This window comes from Rosa chinensis, chromosome 4 (genome assembly GCF_002994745.2).
Source record: "Rosa chinensis cultivar Old Blush chromosome 4, RchiOBHm-V2, whole genome shotgun sequence".
Lineage (NCBI taxonomy): Eukaryota > Viridiplantae > Streptophyta > Magnoliopsida > Rosales > Rosaceae > Rosa > Rosa chinensis.
In genome coordinates, this window is record NC_037091.1 from 23,356,363 (window position 1) to 23,380,083 (window position 23,721).

The 23,721-nt window shown below is 36.9% G+C and overlaps 1 protein-coding gene across 1 annotated transcript; it reads right to left on the minus strand.

The window, feature by feature from the left end:
• Window positions 1–16,489: 16,489 nt before the first annotated feature.
• LOC112198453 (PTI1-like tyrosine-protein kinase At3g15890) lies at window positions 16,490–18,988 on the minus strand. The gene is made up of 4 exons (XM_024339577.2): window positions 18,784–18,988; window positions 18,336–18,489; window positions 17,969–18,231; window positions 16,490–17,262 (listed from the first exon to the last, which is right to left on the minus strand). Exons 1-4 carry the CDS (start codon window positions 18,831–18,833, stop codon window positions 16,560–16,562), a joined length of 1,170 nt encoding a protein of 389 aa, XP_024195345.1. The 5' UTR covers window positions 18,834–18,988; the 3' UTR covers window positions 16,490–16,559.
• Window positions 18,989–23,721: the final 4,733 nt, after the last annotated feature.

The following is a 23,721-nucleotide window of genomic DNA, read 5'->3' on the forward strand; positions in this document are numbered from 1 at the left end:
GGGTTATTCTTGACATTTTAACAGCCACCACGCATATATAGTGCTGAGTTGGCGTCTATTAATCAGCCATGTCAACCAGTTAACGGAGCATTTGAATGGAGTGGACCTATTAGAGGAAAATTAAGAGGTTATGGAGTTTTTGGATGAAATTGTAATGTCAAGGACTGAAACGATGTTGGAGGCAAAATACAGGGACTAAACAGAATGGAAACTCTTGGCCATATAATTTCTTTTTTAAGTTTGATTATATTCAGTTAATTTTTCTGATTCAGTGTGGGTTGGATTAGAAGAGCATTTAAGTTGATAGTGCTATTTATTTTTAGGTACTTGTTTCTTCACTAATTTGTCATGTAAGCTTGTCTATTTTCTCTTTAGTTCTTTGATAGCTATTTCAATTTTGTGTAGAAAATTGAGTTAATGGGATAAGCTGGGATGATTTGGGTTTAGTTTGAGGAAATTTTGTAAGTCACTCTCATTTCTCTTTGCTGAACCTATGTTTCGCCGTTAAGTAGAGTGATAGCTTTGCAAGTTGAAAACTTGAAACTCAATATGCTGATTTATGTAGTTTTGATGACTTCAGAATGTAATGCATTGCATATACTCTCATGTTTATGACTTTAAGTGAATCATATATTCATATATTGTTGAGTCACAAATTACTTACGCAATTGTGCCCCATAATTATGAAAATTGATTTGTCTTCCATGCTATTTTACCTTTTTTTTTAATCCATTTCCTTTTATTTGTAGGAAACCTTGCATTGAGAATAAAATGACTATTTGAGGCTTGAAATGTGGAGATTTGAAGCTAGGGGAAGAAGACACGGAGATTGGAAGAAAATTGCAAATCGACTTTTCCGGCGAACTTTTCCGGCGAGCCGCCACTCATGGAGGGTCTTTTCTCCAGCAAAGGAGGACCATGGTGGTGAGAATCTCCCATCACTTGAAATTCAAATATCTCCCTACACCTTGTCCTTTTATCACCTTGCCAATTTGGGACCATTTGGGGACAATGGTGTAAGAGCATCTCTTGCACACTTGGGGACCAAAGATGACACACCTAGCTGATCAAAAATGACACACTTGGGGACAATGGTGTAAGAGCATCTCTTGCACACTTGGGGACCAAAGATGACACACCTAGCTGATCAAAAAGAGGCCAAAGACCAATTATTCAGAATTCTTGACTCCATTCAATCATCTTCATCCTATCCAAGATCCATTTTCTCTCTAGAGAAGACACCACCATTTCCACCACTAAAACCACCATCTCCACCTCTAAAACCTCCATTTCCACCACTACATCCTCCATTTCCACCACTACATCCTCCATTTCCTTCACCACTCAACACCACAACTCATCTTAGAGATCCCAAATTTCACTTTTCTCACCAATATCAAGAGCTTGGAGCAAGGAGAAGGAGGTGACTACCCCCACATCATGTTCTTGGAGACCCATCTCCACCACCTCTTCCGGCATCATCAATAGTCACCCTTTACTCCCTATCTCTTTATGTATTTGATGTTTAATAGAATGTTGAAGCTTGTATATCTAGCTATGTGTGAGTAGTAAACTAGTTGGGGCTAGGGTTGAAAGCCCTAGCCAAACTTGCTTGGATTGATGCTTTTGTTTATAAATTGATGCAAATTCATGTTGTCATTCTCACATGCTAAGTCAATAGTTGAATGCATTACTTAGACCTAATCAATTTGAGTTATGTGTTTGCCATGACGTGAAGTTTTTCCTAGAGATTGATTACCTTTAGGCAAAAAGGGAGCATGAAAGCACACCATGTGTGCATGTGAGGGTAGTGAGCTAAAATCACCTAGAGATAGGATTGGTTTGCTTGCTTGGTTACCTAAACTCTAAGCTTTATGCATTTAGGGGCAAAGGATTGAGACCTATTCGGTAATTGAATTTGTTTCTAGGTAGTTAGCTCTAGACTTATCCGGTTAGAGTTAATAAAATGAAAGGGGTTTAAGCCTTAGTAGTCCTATCCGGATGCTAAGAGGGTAGTTGGACAATTAGTTTTGCATCATTCATATTCAATTGCTTTAATGCTTGCAAGGGAGGCAAAAGGTGAAACCCGATGCCCTAACTCCCATCCATTTGATAACAACTTGTTTTGTTTAGCTTAGTTTATATTACTTGCTTTCATTGTTTCAATTTGAATAGAAACCAATCTCAAAATCAAAATCAAATCTCTACACACCATCTTGCACATACTCACCATGAACTTTGGTTCACTTGTGAGCCTTTGTTTGTGATTGTACATTTGCATATTCTTCTAGTTTTTCCTTAGGTTTTCCCTAGCTAGGAAAGGATTTACCAATCCTCGTGGGTTCGACATCCTTACTTAATCCCCTATTCTATAACTTGTACCTCATGCACTTGAGGGTGGCTTTAATGCTAACATATACTAAGATGTTTTACTTGCTGTGGTTTTTTATGTTGCAGTACTGAGATTGAAAGTTTGGTGTACATTGCAACTTTGGGAGTAAAAGAAGAACTTTGGACATTAAGTAGCAAGTGTTTCATCGGTTAGTGCTCTCTCGCACCAGAAACTTTGATCTTTTCCAAGAGTTTATATATTTTGTAACATAGATTTTCTAAATAATGGTTTCTAATGCTTATGTTCGTGGAGAGTAGAGATAATGCTTAAAAACTGGTCAGCATGACCCATGTATGCATGTACATATGTATTGTAGCTGCATTTTTTTTTGTGTTATTATTTGTTGTACTATGCTTTCCTTGCTATTTCTACCCACCTACTATCAATACAATTGATTTTGTTGTGTCTGAAACTTTGGATTGCTTATAGGATCAACAAGTCTGTTCATCGTCTTAACTTGATAGAAAACTATAGATGCAAAGAAGGAGAAAGAACTATTGATCAGGTAAATTCTTTTAAGAGTATTATCTCTTGTAGAATTTTTCACTACTGCCTAGTGTTTATGCATGTTTGCTTCTGCATGTGTAACCTACTATATATAACTGCACTCTTAAAAGTTTTGTTAATCACTTGTGTGGTGACCCGAGAGGGGGGTCCCACAGCGCCGCGACTCCGAGCCAATGAGGAATCGACATGTCACGAATGACATCTCGATAGCTCATCAACCTGAAACCGCAAGGCCTTTTGAGTCTAGGTTGTTGGTTTACAAAACACTTTCTTGGACAAAAGTCACAAAACATTCTAGCAACCGAACAACATATTTTCGCAAGCGGAATTTTAAAGTGAGCTAAAAGATTTGGGCTTACTATCAGAGTCCAATTTGGAAAATAACAAATCACGAAGTGAAAACAAGTATGAGAGACGCGCCCCAGGGTTACGGGTCTCTCGAAATTTTGTGAATGAGCTAATAGAAAACAAATAAATTAGTGAGGAAATAAATAACCAAGTTACTTCAAAATCCGATAAGGGACCAAAACCTTCCTTTTGATAAAACTAAAGAGAAATGCGCCAAGCCGGGCCATGTGCCTCCCCTGTACGCTTCCCGACCACATGCTCGAAACCTGCACACTATAGTAGGGGTGAGCTTTCGTCCTCGCATGCCCAATAGGGGCCGACCCAACCATGCTAGGTTTGAAAATAATAATATACTTGAAAATATTTACTACATAATATTGTGCACTTTTCTCGAAAAATACTTTTAATAAGAGGCAACCACAAACATTTATTTCTTTTATAAAGCACATGCAGTATGCTTCACACAATTTGGAGCTCCGAGATACTTACCTGCCGGCTAAACTCAAACACAACGGTGACCGACTCGGTTCGTCATCCTTCGAGAACCGGCCAACTACTCTGTAGTCCGTGTGACTACAAGTAGCGAAAGTATCCATTTCCTGGCTCTGAGTCTCCTATGACTGGTTCACTGTCTGTACTTACCTTTCCTCGACAAACATAGGAGCACAGCCCCCTCCGGAGGTTCACGGTTATCGACACCGTGGGATCCCTAGGAATCTACGCGTCTAGGTCCCATTCACTTTCAGGTCACAAGTATAAACATACAAGGGTACAGTATCTCAACATGCAAGTCTAGCCTCGATTTTCACAATTAGCAATTATCAGTTCTGAAAACACATGTATCACGAGGCATCGACTAATGAACAATCAAAAACGCACTTGCAGGCAATATACTATCTTAGTATAGCATTCCACATATATCGAAAACCTCTAACAAGGAAGGGACAGCTCACCCTACCTGGAATTGGAGTGCTCGTCCACAATGAGATTCGTTCTCGAATTTCAATACTTCGTCCACTTCCAAAGGCACACGCACAAGCCCTTTATAATAAAATTAAACCAATAAGTAACCAATTCATAACTCATTTGATCAATTTCTTTATGAGTCACCAATTTATTCTGAATCGATACTTAATGGTAACCATTCCCGAACAATTCACTTAACGGAATAAGCTCATTCGGGAGATGGTGATCATACTTCTTTCCATGTTAAAATTTCGGTCAACCGGTTTGACATCACTTTATTTAGCTTTTAAACTTAAGTGATTAAATAATAATTACCATTCCCGAAGGATTTCGCCTTTCAAACTCCTTTCGAGATATGGTAATTATACTTATTTTCTTAATGTATTCCAAGTCAACCGGTTTGACCCTTTTTACTTAATCATTAGATAATAGCAAATAAATAGTAATTACCATTCCCAAATGATCACATTCTTACGATAACTTTGGGATATGGCAACACTAGAGTATTCTAATCTTTAACCTTATTTCATGAACACTAATCCGATATCCTAATTTAGTTCAATCAAATAAAATTCACCATTTTCATTACCCATCTCCACTTAATATTGATGATTACTCACTTTCTTTGACATTGTTCACAACATTAACTCATTTTCAAAAATGGTCCCTTCTCACTAATCAATTTTCTTCTATGCCAAACATAGCCATTCACACACACATAACCTCATTCACACCAACTCATTCACAATCAGCCGAGTACTATAAAAGTAAGCAATTATCCATTTCCACTTATTTCTTTCGATTTCAAGCGATACAATACAAGCACAGTAAACAGAAATCCATTTCCTTCATCATGTCATTACCTTTCTCAATAGTCATAACCTTTCCAAATCCTTTCTTTGGTAGCCTCGGCTTAATGTCCTCGACCCAACAATTCAGGTGTTTTTCTCCACCACAAAACAACCTGCTCAAACAATCAATTTCAATATCCCAACAAAACTGAAATCATAAGTTCAAGGCTAGGATTTCTTACCCTAACTCAACCCCATCGAGACCAAAATCTCCATAATGTGCTGCTTCTTGCAGCCTTTCTCGATTCTTCATCATCCCATCAAGAACTCAAATCGAAACCAACACCAGAAGCCTCCCCTTTTAATCCTTATTCCTCCGTCTCCTCCGAACCCAATATTCAAATATCCCAAATTGAAGAACAAACATCAGATGTCCATAATTTCAAAACTGAAACTCAACCAGACAACGAAAGGATACCAGAACGATTGGCTTACCAGAACGATTGGATACGCTGGCGGCCAGCGACGGCGCGTGTAGCGCGTGAGGCAGCTCTGGTCGGCGTCGGAGGTCGAGGTCTCGGGAATAGGTGAGTAGTGAGGCGTGGGTTCCGTTTATGGATGTGATTAAGCTCGTTTCGGAAGGGAGATTGGAGAACAGAGGCATGCAGAGCCTCGAGCTCCGTCGATTCTCGTGCGGCGTCGTGCGTCGTCGATCGGTGATGGAATGTTGGGGGTTTGATGGTCGGCGCTACCTGAGCTCACTGGAGGCGGCAGTGTAGTGAAGGGATGGCTGGGATCCGGCGAGGGTCGAGCCGCAGTGGCGTTGCAGCCTTGGGTGGTCGTGCGCAGAGGCTGCCGACGATGTATTTCGACGGTAAGGCTCGGGCTTGGGTTGGTTTTGGATGCTTCGTCGATTGGTGAAGACGGTGTGGGGAGATGGTGGCCAGAGATGGAGTCTCCGGTGGTGGTAGAGTGAAGGATAGCGGAAGAGAGAGGCCGGGTCGATGCATGGCTTCGATCTCTTATGGGTTTAGGTCCGATTGAGGTAGGGCTTCGATTGGTGGTAGCGGTGATGTGAGGCGGTGGCCGGACGATGCGGTTCAGGCAATGGCAGAGGGAGAGGACGAGAGAGTGAGGTCGGGGAGAGAGAGAGTGTGCGGCTGAGAGTGAGGGAGAAAATGAGAGAGTTTAGGTATTAGGGTTTCTAATTTCCTATTTATACTCACGTACGAGAAATGTCAAATTTGCCCCTTCGACGAATTACACAATTCTCCTAGCTGATTGCTTTCGGTTTTGGGCTCGTGACGTTTCTTTTATTCGTTTTTCGTCGGAAACTTCCTAGGTTAATTCTTGACCTCGTGCTAGGCCCAAAACTTGAATTACTAAAAACTCAATTTGTATCTTTCCATAATAATCCCGACAACCTTTTGCTTCAACAAACCTTTGTGATTCCTTAGGTCCAATTGGAAGGACATTGGTCCAAACTTAATTCAAATAGCCCATTTGGTAGTCTCGATACCTAAAATGTCTAGAATCGATTCCTTTACTAAAATCACCTTGTGCAAAAATCTTATTTTCGAAAAATTACCTTCTATAAATTAAACAAAATTTTCGGGGGATCACAACTTGTCTTTTTTTTTTTTTATTTCTATCAGGTAGTGGCTGAGGATATATACTGGAGATCAAATTAAGTATGTTTGTCTACTATCATATAGGATATATACATAAGACTAAACTTTTGATTAAAACTTAAAAGTAGGAATCAGTTACTGGATTGTGCTTGTAGTCAAGTATATTGTAATGAGTAATAAATACAATGACAGTCGTTTTGGGATGTAAAGATGATTTGTATGAAAATGTCTTCTTTTCGTTTTAAGGATTTTTTTTTTTTTTTTGTGAGTTATGTAATGGGAGATTCTAGTTGGACCTCCATCTTTTTTCAATTTTTCTTTGACTTTGTTAACTCATATGAAAAGACAGATAAGGACAAAGAGATAGAGAAAAAAGGCAAAAAAAAAAAAAACTTACTTCCACGACAAACTGATTTTTCTTTTCACTTTCAATGCACAGTCTCTCTTCAATCTCTCATGCTTGGATTCGAGATGATACATTTGTAGAAATTTTCAAATTGTTATTATTTCCGATTAAAGTCTCTTTCATGAAATCATAGAAACATCTAACTTGTTGCCCATCTTCTTTAACGTTAAACTATGAAATAACATTCAAATTCAAAACCCTAAAAGAACATTCTACGTTAAACTCTATGGAAGAAAGTGAAGATGCAGCAATGGAGAGTCAAATTATCATGATTGAGCCTCAGGATAAGGTATAGGCTAAGAATTTTCAGTTTCTTCTTCCTTCTCCTATATAAATAACTGAGGGGAGATGCGTATATGATTTATGATTTATTGGTATGCAGGATCAACATCAAGATGACGATAATAAATCTACTAGATATAGTGGGGTTGAATTGGAAAGCAGGGAAGATTATACAAATCAATTCACACCAAGTGGGGTAATAATTTTTCTTTAGTTCATTGGTATCTTTCAATCTTTCAAATTGAGAGTTGTTTCTTCTTTCTTTTCTTTTTTTTGATGTGCATCCCCTTCTTTGAGAGTTGTTTATGTTTTGGTTCTACACATCTATTCTTTATGAGCCATTTAATTGTACCCATATACAAGCATCACACTGTTAGTTTTATATAGATGTGAATGAACTTGTATCAACATTAACTTATCCTATGACCTTCTTTATTGAAGTCCGATCCCTTTGTTATGTATGGTCCCTTAACTATTTTATTTCTTGATTTGATTTTAAACCAAAGTATCTAACTATAGCTTTTGTTTCTGATGGGTTTGTCAATTAGTTATGAAGTAACCTAAATGAGTTGTCAAAGAGAACTACAGAAAAAAAATTACTGTGGATTGACTTTGGAAGGCTATAGTTTCTATATCAGTGGGAATGTGGAGTTGAAAATTTGCATGAACTTAGAGTTAGATGTCTCACATATTCCTAAGAAACCGTTTTTTATTTTGTTCCCTATAGCTTCCACAATGGTAAACGAAATATATCAATGTCAGAATCAGCTTACAGTAGAATATGCATATAGAACAATGAATTTGCAGGTCTATAGTTTTCTGCTCAGATTTAATTGGAGTGTGAAATTTTATGGGAAGAAGAATGAATGTGTCTAGTTTATGTTCCAGGTAGTGTCACCCTTTTTAGTCTTATGGATTTGGAGAAATAGAAGTTTGAGTGTCTATAGGTCTGCAGCAATTTGCAGAACAATTTAGCAACTTTGACAAGGTTCCATTTTCATCTCGGTAGAAATTGGGTGACCTTCTTTATATGGATGGAAAGATCTCTGAGTTTACTTTCCATTGCAAGTAGAATCACTCCATTTGGACTTTTTTATCTTGGGTTTTGAGCATTTGAAGATGGAATGATCAATGCTGAAAATTTCTGATCTTATTGTTTCTTGTGTAGCATGTAATCTCTTAAGTCTTACCTAATGGAAATCCAATATGTTTCTGATTGTGTATCAGACATTGAGAAGCTTATTACTTTATCTCAAATATATGAGAACAGAAGTCAAACAGAACATTACAAAATGGAAAAACACCATCATATTAAACTAACTAAGCAGTGGAGACAACCTTCACTAGTATCACAAAATGATCTCCGTGCAATATCCAAAAGTCCATGCTCATTGCATACTCAAGGTATCCAGAACATGTATTCAAAAGAATCCAAATTTAATTGAAATTATTTTCCAAGATTCGAAATTCCAATTCGAAATTCAAAATTGAGAGATAGATGGAAACCTGTATTCCTAGTAGTGATCAAAGAAGTCGCCAATCCAACCCTGAGTTTTATTAGCGGCCATAACCGAGAATGAAATCAAGCACCGCAACAACTTGCTACCCCAAAATCCTAGTGCCGCCTTCTTCACCACAAGGTCTCTCCTCAAGGCCGCCTTGCCATCCTCCATCTCCCAACCCAAACCCTGGAAATCCTTTGCTAAACGTGAAGTTACTATGTGATGTTCAAGGATATTTTGGTAAAAATAAGGAGGTCTACTTAGCCTTTTTAGTATTCTAAAAAGTAGATTAGAGGTGTACTAAGTAGGTGAGGTTCAAATAGCAAATTTGGAGGTCCAACTAGAACCTTCCTTATGTAATAGATACAAGGACTTTTTTTAGTGTTCTAATATACATTAAACGACCCATTTATCAGATTTAATGACACTTTTTAAATGTCCTAATTTACATTAGAAGATGCTTTTTTTTTAGATTAGAGGACCATTTTCTAGTGTCCTTACAGATATTAGAGGACGTTTTTCTTTAGATTAGACGACGTTTTCAAGCATCCTTATAGACATTAGAGGATGTCTTTCCAACGTCCTCGTAAGTGACTTACAATGGCTCATTGATAGAGGACTTTTTTTTTGTAGCATCCTCTAATCTTTTTCAAGACGTTTCTTGAACGTCCTTAAAGGGATTTTCTGTAGTAGTATCCCTAGCGAACAAAGGGTAAATTGACCACTCTGACTATCTTATGCAGATGATATAACTATAATAAAAGATGATCTTGAAGAAGTGATGAAGTTGGTAGCCTATCTATTATTAGTAACAGAGATGGAAAGATCTTAGTGGACTAAAGTTTTTTTTTTTTTTTTTTTTATTGGGCATCAAAGGCATTAAAGTGGCCGGATCAAGAGAAGACATTTTCTATCACAAAGGAAATATGTTTTTGTTACTCCCCGTATCTCAATTTACCTATTTACTAGTCATTTGGACAGTAAACGACAATTACTTTCACTTTTTACTTTGTTTCGATACTTTTAGTGGACCAAAAAGTTGACTTTTTGTTTGGTTCAGTTTTTGAGAAAATTTTCTTCACAAAAGTTGTAGAGGACATTAAATCGAGTCTGTGCATATGTGGTACGCTTAAATCGGAGTTCGTATGCGAAAGTTACGAGCGAAAAACTAAAGTTATTGTTTATGATAATTTTGTATATATAGGGAAAGTTACCGTGCTAGGTTTTCATTTCCAGAAACCTATCGCGGTAACTCTCTCTCTCTCTCTCTCTCTCTCTCCCTCTCTCTCTTCAGCATTTTGAGTTTTTCTGTCAATTCCTAGCCGCCCGGCCACCAAACGGCAAGCCACCGGTCTTGATCAACACGCCTCCACCTCCTCCTGAAGCCTGCAGTGGTAGCTTACTAAGAATTGGTTGGAAAACTGCAAGTTGAAGCCATGAAATTTACTGTAGCAGTTTGCTTCAAACAGCGATTTCTCCAGATTTCGGCCACCTCTGGTCACGAAACCAGTCCTAATCGAAAACCCATCCTCCGTTGATGAATCCCTCCAAGTTTCATGATCTAATTTGAGCTGTGGAAGGAGAATCGAGGATTTGAAGATTTTGATATGCTCATATTATCCTATATTTCTATGACTCTTAATCTTGGTTTTTATGTTTAGTTTTCCTTATTTATGATTCATTTACATCTTTTAGTGTTTTTGTAGGTTTTTTTCATAGAAAGAAGAAAAGAAGCTAGAATGAGCTAAGTACGATTGAAAGGCGATTGCAATACCACGTTCCAGAATCTGTCTGTGCAAAACACCCAACTTCTCCGAATTACTGAGAAATGCTCGGATCGAATCAGACAATGAGCCTTGTATGCATGGAAAGCTACGGATGTTTACTTTCTGTATAATTTTACGGATCTTGATTTCGATACTTCTGGAGAAAGTTATGATTATTTGAGTTAAGATAGGTCGGATAGGAAATCTGCTCGGGAATTTACAATCATTCGTGGCAAGATCGTCAATCCTAATGTTTCAAGGAAGTTAATTTAGATGAGGATTCAATGAGGAACTTATTCCTACTTCTACAAGAGATATTTCAAGGTTTTCCCATTCCAAATGAAGAAAGGAATCTAAACCCAAGTTTTACAAGGAAACTTGAAGCCAAAGATGAGCATAAATCTTCCCTATATAAGGGAGCATGAATTTACATGAGAAAGAGAGTCTCGGGAGCACAATGTAGACGCCTAAGGAGCAGAGATGACTCATCCATCTTCCCCATCTTTTCCCTTCCATTGTTTTTATGTTCTTTCTATGTTTTATTTAGTTATATTTTGTTAAACCTTTTTCTAGGGTTAAGATGTTGCCGTATGATGATTGTTTATGTACTTTCATGATTTATTGATGGATTTATAGTTTCTTTATGATGAATTCTTAGTCAGTATTTGAATTGATGCTTTACGTTTAAGTTATTTGATTGATCATCTTAGGGCTTTGCATCTAGTAATTAGAAGATGAATTTGAGGTGTACCTGCAATATAATTCAAATTAGCTTCTTGTGATTAAGAGTTCTGAATTACATTATTGTCGTACCTGAAGTAATGGCTTGCATGATTCTCTTGTTTTCTAGAACGTAATGAGTCCGATGTGTTAAATTTATGTCGTACCTTGATAAACTGCATGTTAGGATATACGACCTCTGCTGTACCTGGAGAGAATCATACACCTAAGAAAAACTATGGTCTAAGTGTCGTACCTGGACTTAGATACGGGAATTGTCATCAAAACAAATAAACGAATCTGTTAATTGCATCGAAACATAAATAGGATTGTTAGTGCGTGGTTGATTCCAAAACCCTAGGTTTTATCATTATTTGTTTGTTTCTTTAATTCTCAAATTATTTGTTTATTGGAAAACCCAAAAATCAATATCTTCTTTTGCTTGATTGTTTATGTTAATTTTGTGTTTGGATTAATTAGGTTAGGATTTAAATTGATTATCAATCCTCAGTTGGAACGACCTCGTACTTGCACACTATACTAATGACGATTCTTGCGCTTGCGAGTATTAATTAAAATTTCACAACAGATTTCACTGTGCAGATAGCCCCTTTTCCGGTCAAACTCGATTTCCGGCCAATCAAGGTATTTCTGGGCTTTGTTGCAGTTGAGAAATATGTTGGAAATGTTTAGATGAGTTTACTGGTGAAATTTGGTGTCCCAGAACAAAGTTGGCTAGTGGTGCGTGGGCCCACTAGCTGCCACGGTGGGTGGCGAGTGGCAGCGCATAAGAGAGGTTTTGGTTTTCTGTTTTTAGCTAGATAAATATGATTTTGGTAGAAATTAGAGAAGTTTGATATCGATTGTGAGTTTCTGAAGTTTGTAGTGTCGGATGTCAATTTATGGGAATCTAACCGTCGGATTTCCCTTATTTCCGCTATGGAATACTTAAATCTAGGGCTGGGCACGGTCCCAGACCGGCACCATATTTACAGGGACCGGGACCAAGCCCGAAGTTTTCCGGTCAATCTCAAATCAAGTTTTCAGGAGGTCGGGATCGGAGAGAGCCCGGACCAAAGTTTTCGAGTAGGGTTTCTCGGGTTTTCGGGCCTTTTACACCATCTTGAGATTTGGTTTATACTTTGGTTTTACTTTTTACGAATTGAAGATCAACACAAGAATGACAAGATATTGAAGAAAATAGAAGATCAACACAAGATATTGAAGAAAATTGCAATCGAAATCGAAATATACAAGCCTTCAAGGCTACTTATCAAAATCCAAAATCCCTAAAAAACAAAAAAAAAAAAACCAAAATCTCATGTCCACCAATTAACCACTAAATCAGTAAATCTCCTTTACATAGATGGAGAAAACATGCTAAATTGCTTGAACACATGAAGTAATTGACCCCTCTCACCCCTGATTCTCTTAGCCCTCTCCCCAACATGGCATGGATCTGTAAACTGAAACTTCCAGATCTGCAACTCTGTTTAGATCAACACATGCATGAACCAAAATTTGAGGTATGGAGGAATAGAAATGAAAATCTTAGGTATCTAAGATGACGAAAATCATAGCTAGAAGAAGAAAGAGAATGTATGAACAGAGAATAAGAGAGGAGATGAGAGGAGAAGAAGAAGAGGAGGAGGAGAAAAGAAAAGAGCAGAAGAAGTGTGCAGCAGTGAAAATAGGAAGAGAGAGAGTAGAGTAACTAGGTTTAGTATTATATAGTGAATAGATAAAGTCAGAAAACGGGCCTTCGGACTTTTTTTGTTTTTTTTTTATTTTTATTTCTTAGGACCGGGCCCGGACCGTTTTATATTGCTTTTGGGCCGGGCCTTGCAAAATATAAAACGGTCTGGGCCTTGCAAAACTGTGAATTTTTTTTTAAAAGCCTAGACCGTTTGGGCCAGTCCCCGGCTGATTTCTTTTGGTTTTCAGGCTAAATGCCAAGCCCTACTTAAATCGACAGATTGATATTAGTGGTGAAGTTTGGGTTGAATCCGGAAAGAAATAGAGATATTGGTTTACGAGGGGTTTTCGGGTTTCGTATTAGACTCGTATTTAATTGTTGAATTGTTGTTTATGGAATATAATTTTGTACAAGACTAGGTACCGACCCATAGTTCGACGAGAATCCTTATGCTTGGCCACGTTAGTTGTATACTGTGAGTGAACTTTATTTTAAATAATGATGCATGCGTTTATTTCTCGAACTAATGCTTTATTTAATTATCATATTATTTGTCGTATATATTAATTAGTTTCGGATATTATTTAGTTTTGGAATATTTATTTGAAATACTGATTAGATTTTCCAGTATGATTTTTGAATGTGATTTTTCTATGCTCGACCTTGGATTTACGATTTATAATGATTATAGACTAATCATTTTTCGAGGTGGTTTCCGGAATTAAATATATTTCTATTCGTCGATTTAAGATTTCAGAAAGATTTTCGAAATGGAATTTCGATGGAATTATATTCCTTGTTTATTTATCTACTTTTAGTTTTGGCATTGGGAATGCCTTAGCGATGATTTTGGATTTGGTTTTGTTTCTGATTTATGATTTATATTTTAATCTCGCTTATTTGTTATTGATTTGAGATTATTTTGACGTGTGGGAAACGTCGTTGATTTTATTGGAATTATCATGAGATTTACCGAGTACGGTTGGGAATCGTACTCGTGTTTTCTATTGCGAGATTTGGGGAAGATTTATGGATTTATGGATTTACTAGTTTTCGAATGTTTTCTTTTACCATACTTGGGTTGCTTTATTTTTTTAGTTCTCCTCCTCACGTGATTTGTAGTCAAGACTCCTCCTCCCTTACTTTGTGTTTGTGGGTCGAAGTTGAGCATAGAGCATGAGATGCTCAAGAGCCTGGGAGACTCCTTCGTTGTATGGTGATATTATCTTCCCCATATTCTTCTGTTGCTTGACTACTGGGACTAGTCCGATCTTGTTTAACTGGCGGGGCTGGTCTTATTTATTGAATATCGGAGTTTCATTCTGTTTACTTGGTTGTTTGTGACTAGTGGGGCTAGTCAGTTTTCATGAGCTGAACATCTTTCAGATTATTTTCCTAAACGTTTTATCAAAGTTGCCTGCATTGAGATTTTTAAAGGATGAACACATGGGAAAGTATTAAAGCTTTGCTTCATTTAAATTATCTTATTTATCTATTTTTGTCCACTCACGCTAACGTGTTTTTCAATACTTTCCCCTGGGCCCTTCAATTTCAAATGCTCAGATTGCAGAATAGCTGTTTCGACACAATAGGATTCAGGGCATAACATATGCTGCTGTTGTTTTCTATTTTGTAGGTTATTTATTGAACCTACTTGTATCAAGAATTCTTTTCCTCTTTTAGATTGCTCTGATAACCTGTGGGACAAATATTTTAAAGTTTGGGAGTTACACTCGTGTATTTGGAATATGTTATATTTTCTGATTCAGTTGTTTATTGCGAAGTTGTTGTGATTTGGGGAACAGGGTGGCTCCAGGAGAATATGGTTGAATTGTTAGAAGTGTGGATGTGTTTTGGGCAGTCCATTTTTAGGGGTGACTCTGCCGAATTTTCGGTAGAATTATTCCTAAGGTGGGCCCCATATGGCCACCTAGAATTTCAGGGTGAAATTTGGGGCAGGTCCTGCCAGTCTTAAACCTACTGACTAAAATCAGTATGCTAGCTTATAAACTATAGAATCCTAAGTTACCAGAATATTCTGATCAAGTGTCCACTAACTGAACAAGGTGTTAAACTAGTTTACATACTCACATATCTTTTTTATGCAAATTGAGTTGGGTCTATCACTGATATAAGAGCAACATCAGGATAATACACATTTGTAGGAAGTTACCTTTTTTTATGCAAATTGAGTTGGGTCGATCACTGATATAAGAGCAACATCAGGATAATACACATTTGTAGGAAGTTACCTTATTACATGGAGGAGTAAGAAACATAAAGTATTGTAAGCTCTAGTGTAGATGTAGAGTTAAGAGGAATGGCTCAGGGTGTATATGAAATGTTATGGCTACTTATATTATTGGAAGACTAGGGATGGTAAGCTTAAACAAGCTATAATCTACTTCATGACAACCAGATAACCATAGACATAACACATAATTCAGTTGAACATGGTGATATAACCAAACATGCTAAAGTGGATAGAAAATTCATCAAAGAAAAGTTGGAGTCATAAATCTTACTAAAAGCCAACTTGCAAACATCCTGACCAAAGTTATTATTTCTAGTATATTGAGACAAGTCAAGCATTTGTGACATTTATGCACCAACTTGAGACGAAGTGTTGACATAAGCCATTAACCTAGATTCATAAACCGATCAGTATTTATTTTTTCTATTAATTAAGATTTTTTTTAAAATATTATAGTTGAAATACCTTGTATGTATTATTGATATAATTTTTTGTGTTGCCTCCATGAGATGAGAATAGACATAACAATATTTCTCCATTCATATAGATTAAGGTTTGTTAATTAGTAAACGAGTTATTATCAAGGTGCGTGGTGGCTTTGATTATCCCACATGACATATATGGAATTTGGACGGCTAACTCTGAGAAACAACTGATATTTGTATTAGGGCTCTGATGGAGATTTTCTCATATGTTCTTTGATGGGATAATATAGTATGTAGGAGATCCTTACTTGTCTGCTTACTCTGCTATGATAAAGTTATAAATATGTAACAAAGAGGAGTAATTAATCAAGTTGAACTTAGTCACTCTTATGGGAAGAGGATGGGACTGTGATCTTACGTACTCCTATAAACAGGCACAACTCTCTGTACTCTCTATACCAAGTTATCAAGAGCCTTGCCCAAATATAGAGACTAGCGTAAGATCTTTGCTTCCAGTTTTTAATGGCCTCAGGTCATTTCAACAAAGTCACAAAGTCATAAGAAAAAATCAATAATGACATGCATATTATAACACTTCTTCATTCTTCACACTTTGTCATGTTAAAAAAAAAAAAAAAAAAATCTTTGTCACGCCTTCTCAAACCATTCCAGGTAGATTCTCCTTGTCGTGGAAAATAATTGATCGCTAATTCAAATCAAGGTAAGCTAGATAGCAATATATATTACAGAGAGTATTATTCCACGCCCAAAACCAAACTTCAAAGAGGATCATCTCTCTCCTATTGCGGTAACCAAAAGGCATGCATAGCAATATATATAGGATAATTAATGGAGTAGCATAGTCTCTCTTTCTTACACATACTTGGTCATTCTCCTATCTCCATGGATTTTCTGATAAGGATCCTTCATTTTCTGGACCTCAATAGCACTAAAAACACCATACCCACCATTACTTTCATCACCACCCCCATCTTCATCATCATCGGTAGCTTGGTCAAGTGCCACCAGCTCATCCTTATATCTGATACTTTCAATCCTCATTGGTGTCATTTTGGCCTTATTGGCCTCATACCCTTTCAAAAGATCAACCACTTCCATCATATTAGGCCTTTTCTCAGGCTCACTTTTCACACACATAGCAGCAACATTGATAGCTTGCTTCAACTGAGCCTCGTCGAAGCTCCCTCTGAGCTTTGGATCAGCAAGCTCTTTCCACTTTCCTTTTGTTATTAGTGGCTCGGCCCATTCAGTTATTGTTCTCTTAATTCCACCGGGGAGCTTCTCGATAGGCTTTCTTCCGGTTACAAGCTCTAGGAGAAGAATTCCAAAGCTGTAAACGTCACACCCTTCCGAGACCTTGCCCCACATGGCGTACTCCGGTGCTAGGTAACCCAATGTGCCCTTGACACGCGTCGTCATGTGGCTTACACCTTCCGGGATTAGCTTGGCGAACCCGAAATCTGCAACAAGAGGTTCGAAGTCGGAATCCAAGAGCACATTGCTTGCTTTTATGTCTCTGTGAATGATGTGTGGTGTTACCTCATGGTGCAAGTACCTAATTAAAAGAAATCGCAAAATATGAGCACTTTGGCTGTCAAAGTATCTGAATTATATGGCCAAAGAAAACAACAATAGCCTTTGAGACAAAAAGTTTCTAGCAGCTAAACATATATTTAAGGAATCATTTAGGTACCAGCCAGCTTCATTAATTATATTCAGCTTCACTATATTCTTCAACACATATATATTCTTCAACATTAATTTTTTTCTCGTTTACTAAATTTTTCAATGGTGTATACAGATCCAACTACGTGTACGATATTGACCTTCAAAGCCGGGTCTTAATTAAATCATCAATTTTATAAGCCTTCAATTACTGCAAATATTTAGGGACTTTTAGTGAATAAGCAAGCTTATGGTATACAGTTGCTTTGTCAAATATTATATTGCTAGAGAGCACAAGTTGTGCGAGCTCGTGCGCGCGTACACACACACACACACATATATATATATATATATATATATATTATCAATTAAATATAGATGATCATAGACTCAACTACTCTCTCAATTAAACGTTGATATAGTAATGTGGCTGTTGAGTGATCGATAATAATATTAAGACACTTGTTAGATATAAATGTGGTTCAAAGTACGTAGAGCTAAATAATTGTGTGAAAAAATCGATCATTACATAATCTACTAATCTATATGTTCTAACAAACATATGATTAAGAATCTGTAGAGTTTGATATGCTTACAGGAGGCCTTCTGCTGAGCCAATAGCAATTTTGATTCTCCTTTTCCAGTCTAGCTGAACTTCATTAGCAAATTGGCCATGCAAATGAGAAAGTATGCTTAGATTTGGCATGTAATCATAGACTATAAGCCTTTGATCAGCCCCAGCATAATATCCCCTAAGACCCAACAAATTTTTGTGCCGAACCCTCCCAAGAACTTCAACTTCAACTGCAAATTCCATTTCAGCTTTTGAATTCATTGCTTTCAACTTCTTGACAGCAATCTGAATATGAATATTTAAAACCTTATATTATAAGAAATAATTAACAACAAGAAAAAGGAGAGAGGCGAAGAGTATTCAAGAAACATAAATTGTGTGATATGCACCTGGAGACCATCAGTGGTTTTTCCCCAATACACACTTCCAAATCCTCCTTCTCCAAGCATATTGTCATCGCTAAATCCATTTGTAGCTATATGCAACTCTTTGTACGAAAATATTCTCCACGTTGTGTTACCTCCACCAGTACTTTCAGTAGCCCTAAAAATTCCGAAGCAAGCAAAGTATTAGATAGCTGCTTAATTTGAAAAGCTTAAGCTATCAAGTTTTTTTTTTTGGTACGACTTAAGCTATCAAGTTATGAGCTAACGATATAGATCCAGATAATCCTGTTAATTCCTGCAGATTACCGGAGTTATCATACCCATGTTAGAAAACCGGAATATTTGACGACGAATATCAAGCTAATACAAAACTTTCTTTTAGTTTCGACTTGGAACTTAGGCACCAAATAAGATTGAAGAACTAAGAAAAAATTGAAAATATTTTACATACCCGCCTTCATCAACCTTCTCCGAACCACAGCAACTCAAGGAGGATCCCATAGTCGGGAAACTGGGATGAGTTCAAAATTTCAGTTGAGAGCTTCTCCAATTATGATATCTATCTGAAACTAGATTAGTCGTGTTCTGGTCATATTTTTGGATCTAGTGATGCTGGCCGACCTTGGCCGGCATGTATTGAATAGGATCGATGTTGCTTGAACGGCTGGGAACTAATGAAAATTGATAAATAAATGGAACTAAATAATATCTTGGTAGTTGGAAGTTAATTAGTATACTGCATGATTAAGTACTCCAGAGGAATATCTCATAGAGTCGTGGCATATAATTATTAACTGATAAATTTGTGGGATGGTCCGTCATTAGCGAATCATTAGATTTGCAAACTGGCTACAGGAGTCGCTTTGAAATTAACTCTTCTTCACCGTTCTGTCTGGTAATTGAACTAGTTACTGATGTAGCTGAAGGTCATGTTGAATATGACCAAGCAACTAGATAATTAATTAATGGTTTGCTTACGACTTTCTTTAAGTCAATCAGAAAATTAAGCTTTACTTGATTTTGACTACTTCATATATAAGATGTTGAAAGCTTTACCTGCCGCCCTCCGGTCAATAAGACGGATTTAGCTTTGCATCCGACCCCCAATTCTTATTCACCCGAGAAGATGGTGTTTAAAATTTAAAAACTAAATTGTGCAATCTTATGCATACAGAAGAGTTCTCTTGTTAAACATATACAATGTGAAGTTATACGGTCATCATTTTAACAAATACTTTTTGAGGTTAACTTTTTCAACCAATGTCTCTTTGAGTTAAAATTGTTACATGAATTTAAAGATAACTTGTATAACAAGATACATGTACCGAATTATATGTCACATATATATGTTTCGTTTCATATATTTGACCAATTGGCATTAAATACTTGATTTCATTGATGTTTGCATGCATCATATTTATATTTTTCCTCTCTTTAATTTGACTTTTAGTATAATACTATAAAATATACACGTAGAAGATTAACCATTCGATTAGGTGTTTACAATTTTTCTCTCGATCATTGTATTTGTTTTATTAGCATAAAGCTATTCATAGCAAACGATATTGTGCACTCCCCACAAAGGTGTTCAAATCCTAACATTATAGATAGAGCCATTATTCAAATAATCTCATTCGCCCACAGCATGTATTGTAACAAAATATACAGATCCAAGAACTGCTCGAAAAGAATTAAATAGATGAACTCATGACATAAAAACTCTCTACCCTAAAAGTCATGATAGAAAGCCGTTGCTATGAAAAATCTTAATCACATTTTCCTCCCTAGAAAATTTAAAATTGGGAGCAAGGTTCTTCCGCCAAGTGGACAAATAGTAGGATAGTGATGAAAGACGGTTCCTACTTAGCATCACCCAACTTATACCAATTAATTAAACAAGGTACTTACTTGTCACTCTCTAACTTCATCTATAACCAAATTAGTATTGAAATTTATTCATTTCAACCCCAAACTAAAAGACACACCAATTGAGGGATCCAAATATTTGTTCGGTCCTTTACAGGTGTGGTCCGTTGAGTATTATGCATGACTATATTTTATTAGATTTTCAAAGCCAACATTCAGGAAGTAGCCTTTTGCATTTGTTTGATTATTGGAGCCTTCCTCTGTCCCATTTCGTTTTCATTGACTCTCATAGATGATATTAGATGCATTCATTTGTACCCAGATTCGCATGACTCGAGCACAGTCATGTTGCTATCATTTTCCGTTTGGATCTTACCGGCAAAGATCTATAGGGTTTTGTGATTACAAATATATTGAAAGATCGATTTCTGATTACATCATTGTTGTCAGCCTGATCCAATTGTACAAATGGTTCAAGGCCCATTACACATTTTAGTTCATCACATGTTGCATGCATGTATAATATTTTTGGCTGGAAGAAATTCATTAAGGGACAAGCCCAAAGTACAAACTGAACTTACAAATTAGTTGAGTCTCTCCTCCAAGTTCGTCGCTGAACCAGGAAACAGAAAGATCAACAGACAAAAGCTAAAATAGAAACCCAGCAGTTAGGAGGAAGCAGACGGTGGGCAAGGGAAGCCATCAGTCTTCAGAACCCATGCATGTGTGAAATCCACACCTTTTTTTTTTTTTACAATCTACGCTCATGTGAGTTACTTTATAAAATAACCCTTACAGTTTCTCTCTCTCCCTCTTCCAACAAAGCTCTCTCTTTTCTAGTTTATGATCGTGGTATTTCATCGGACGAACACAAATCATCTTTCCAGTACGGCAGTACAAATCATCTACTCTCTCTCTCTCTCTCTCTCTCTCTCTCTCTCTCTCTCTCTCTCATATCTAATGGGTTGGTTCAATATCGATCAAATAAATTCTGCTCTAGGAAACTAAAATCTTGTTTCTTCATTTGGAATCTTGAATCTCATGGTATGATCATGTAATTAATTATGTGTTTGATTTTCTTGGTATTCATCTGATATGTGTAATTATGTAATTCGCACAAGTCTCTCATTTTAGATTGGGATGAACAACTCAACAACTACTTATAACATAAAATTAAATTGTTCTTTGAATGTGGACCACTAGCCACTTCCCAAGTTCAACAAAGAAAGCTTAAATTGGGGAGGATCAAAAAGAGAGAGTTGAGGATTACTGTTTAGTTTTCATGATCATAAAAAGAATCAAACCAGAGAGAGGGGAAAAAATAGTTGTTTCATTTTCATGGGAGAGAGAAAGAATCTTGTGAAGGTAATATGAGAACACACGTAACAACAAAAGAAAATAAAGTATAAAATAATAGAATGGGAGTGCAAATTGTAAAAAAAAGAGTGTGGATTTCAGTCATTTCACCCCCCTCAAAAGGTATTTTTAAAGTTTTCGTTGTGCGCTTTATGAAAAGTTAACAAATGTCTAGCATTTCTCTATAATGTAAATCGAACCTTCAGTTTATGTTTTAGAAAATCGCGGCACTGTGACGTGCTCAAGCTGGTGAGGTGCAGTTTGAGGCATTACAAGTGAATAATACAAATTCTCTCTCAATCAGATAGTGCTCTCACTACTTCAATGCCTGAAACACTGCATAAAATTTATGATCATAAGTGCTCCAACTTTGACGAGCTTCGCTCAATTTCTCATTGAAGAATGCTACTAGCGTCTTCTCTTGTAACAACACTACACCTACCTACTCTTACTTCACTAACATGACATTCAACCTCGAAGACTTTGTCAAAATTGGGAAGACCACAACTGGTGCATTACAAAGTTTCTCCTTAATCAATGCAAAACTCTTTTCTTGTTTTTCACCCCACCAGAGTTTTTCCATCTTCAAACACAAAGTGATAGGGCTGTAATAGTGCTAAAATTCCTCACAATTCTCCTATAGAAGTAGCCAAACCATGAAAACTCCCCACCTCAGAAACTATTTTTGGAGTAGGCCAGTCTCTGATAGCTCATACTTTCTCTTCATCAATCTGAATACCTTCCTCTCCAACCATAAAACCCAGAAATAACAGCTTGTTAGCGCAGAATGTACACTTTTTCATATTAATATATAGTTAATTTATTCTCCTGTAAAGCTCCCAAAACTTGCCTCAAATGTACCAGATGCTCATCTTTGGTTCTATTATAGATTAATATATCATCAAAATAAACTACAACAAATAAACCAATAAAAGAACCAAGAACCTAGTCCATAAGCTTCATAAAAGTGTTTGGTGAATTAGACAACCCGAATGGCATCACCATCCACTCATATAAGCAATCATTGCTCTTGAAAGCTGTCTTCCACTCATTCCCTGGCTTGATTTGAATTTGGTGGTAACCATTTTGAAGATCAATCTTTGAAAACAGCACGGAATCCTCTAACTCATCAAGCATATCCTCCAAAGGAGGAATAGGAAATCGGTACTTGATGGTTATTTTATTTATGGCCCTGCTGTTGACACACATCCGCCACTGATTTCCCTTCTTGGGAACAAGGAGGACTGGAACTGCACAAGGATGCATACTTTCATTAATGAGCTCCTTCTATAGCAAGTCTTCAATCTGTTCCCTCAAAATCTCGTTTTCCTTAAAACTCATGCGGTAATGCGATTTATTTGGTAAACTCACTCTAGGAACCAAATCATGCTGATGCTGAATGTCCCTCATATGTGGTAACTCGTTGGGCAGCTCATCTAAAACCAGCTCCTCAAACTCCCTCAACATCTTTTACACTTCCTTAGGGATCACCATGTCTTCTTTTCTGTAGTCAGCAACCCCTTAATCACTACTGAAAAATAACCTCAAATTCTTTAAAGGCTTCTTCCATCTCGAACTCACTACTAGGCAAGGTCAGAAAGCTCTCCCTTTTCTTTCCTCCAAATTTCTCAAATTGTGACACAGAAGCCAGAGCAATTTTATGACTATTCCACATAAATATTGTTACATTATCTATGCCCGTATAAGTCACATCCAGATCATATTGCAAAGGTCGTCCAAAAATAATATGACAAGCATCCATATCAATAATATCACCAAACAGTTCTTCTTTATAATGCTTACAAATGGAAACTGGCACCTTTAAGGACTTGGCAACTTGAACTTATGGACCTCTCTTAACCCATTCTAGAGAATAAGATGCTTTATAAGGCTGCGTAGGGAACTGTAAGTACTCCACCAACTTCTTGGCTACAAAATTTCTCAGCTTCCATTATCCACAATCAGATTGCGCACTTTGTTATTGATGGAACAAAGTGATATGAATATATTGCACCATTGCTCGTCTTCTTTAGGAGACAATAAGATCTTTTACAGCACAATATTAACTTTTTCAGAAGACTCCTCCATTACAAACTCAGTCCCTACATATTTGTCACCTCTTCCCAATTCTTCTTCATCTTCGTCAAAATCATCAATAAGGGTAGAT

Coding starts and splice junctions, on each gene's coding strand:
- LOC112198453 (XM_024339577.2), bottom strand. CDS start 18,833: ATGGGATCCTCCTTGAGTTGCTGTGGTTCGGAGAAGGTTGATGAAGGC. Junction 18,232..18,335: donor AAACCACTGATGGTCTCCAG/GTGCATATCACA, acceptor ATTCATATTCAG/ATTGCTGTCAAGAAGTTGAA. Junction 17,263..17,968: donor GGCTCAGCAGAAGGCCTCCT/GTAAGCATATCA, acceptor TCTTTTAATTAG/GTACTTGCACCATGAGGTAA.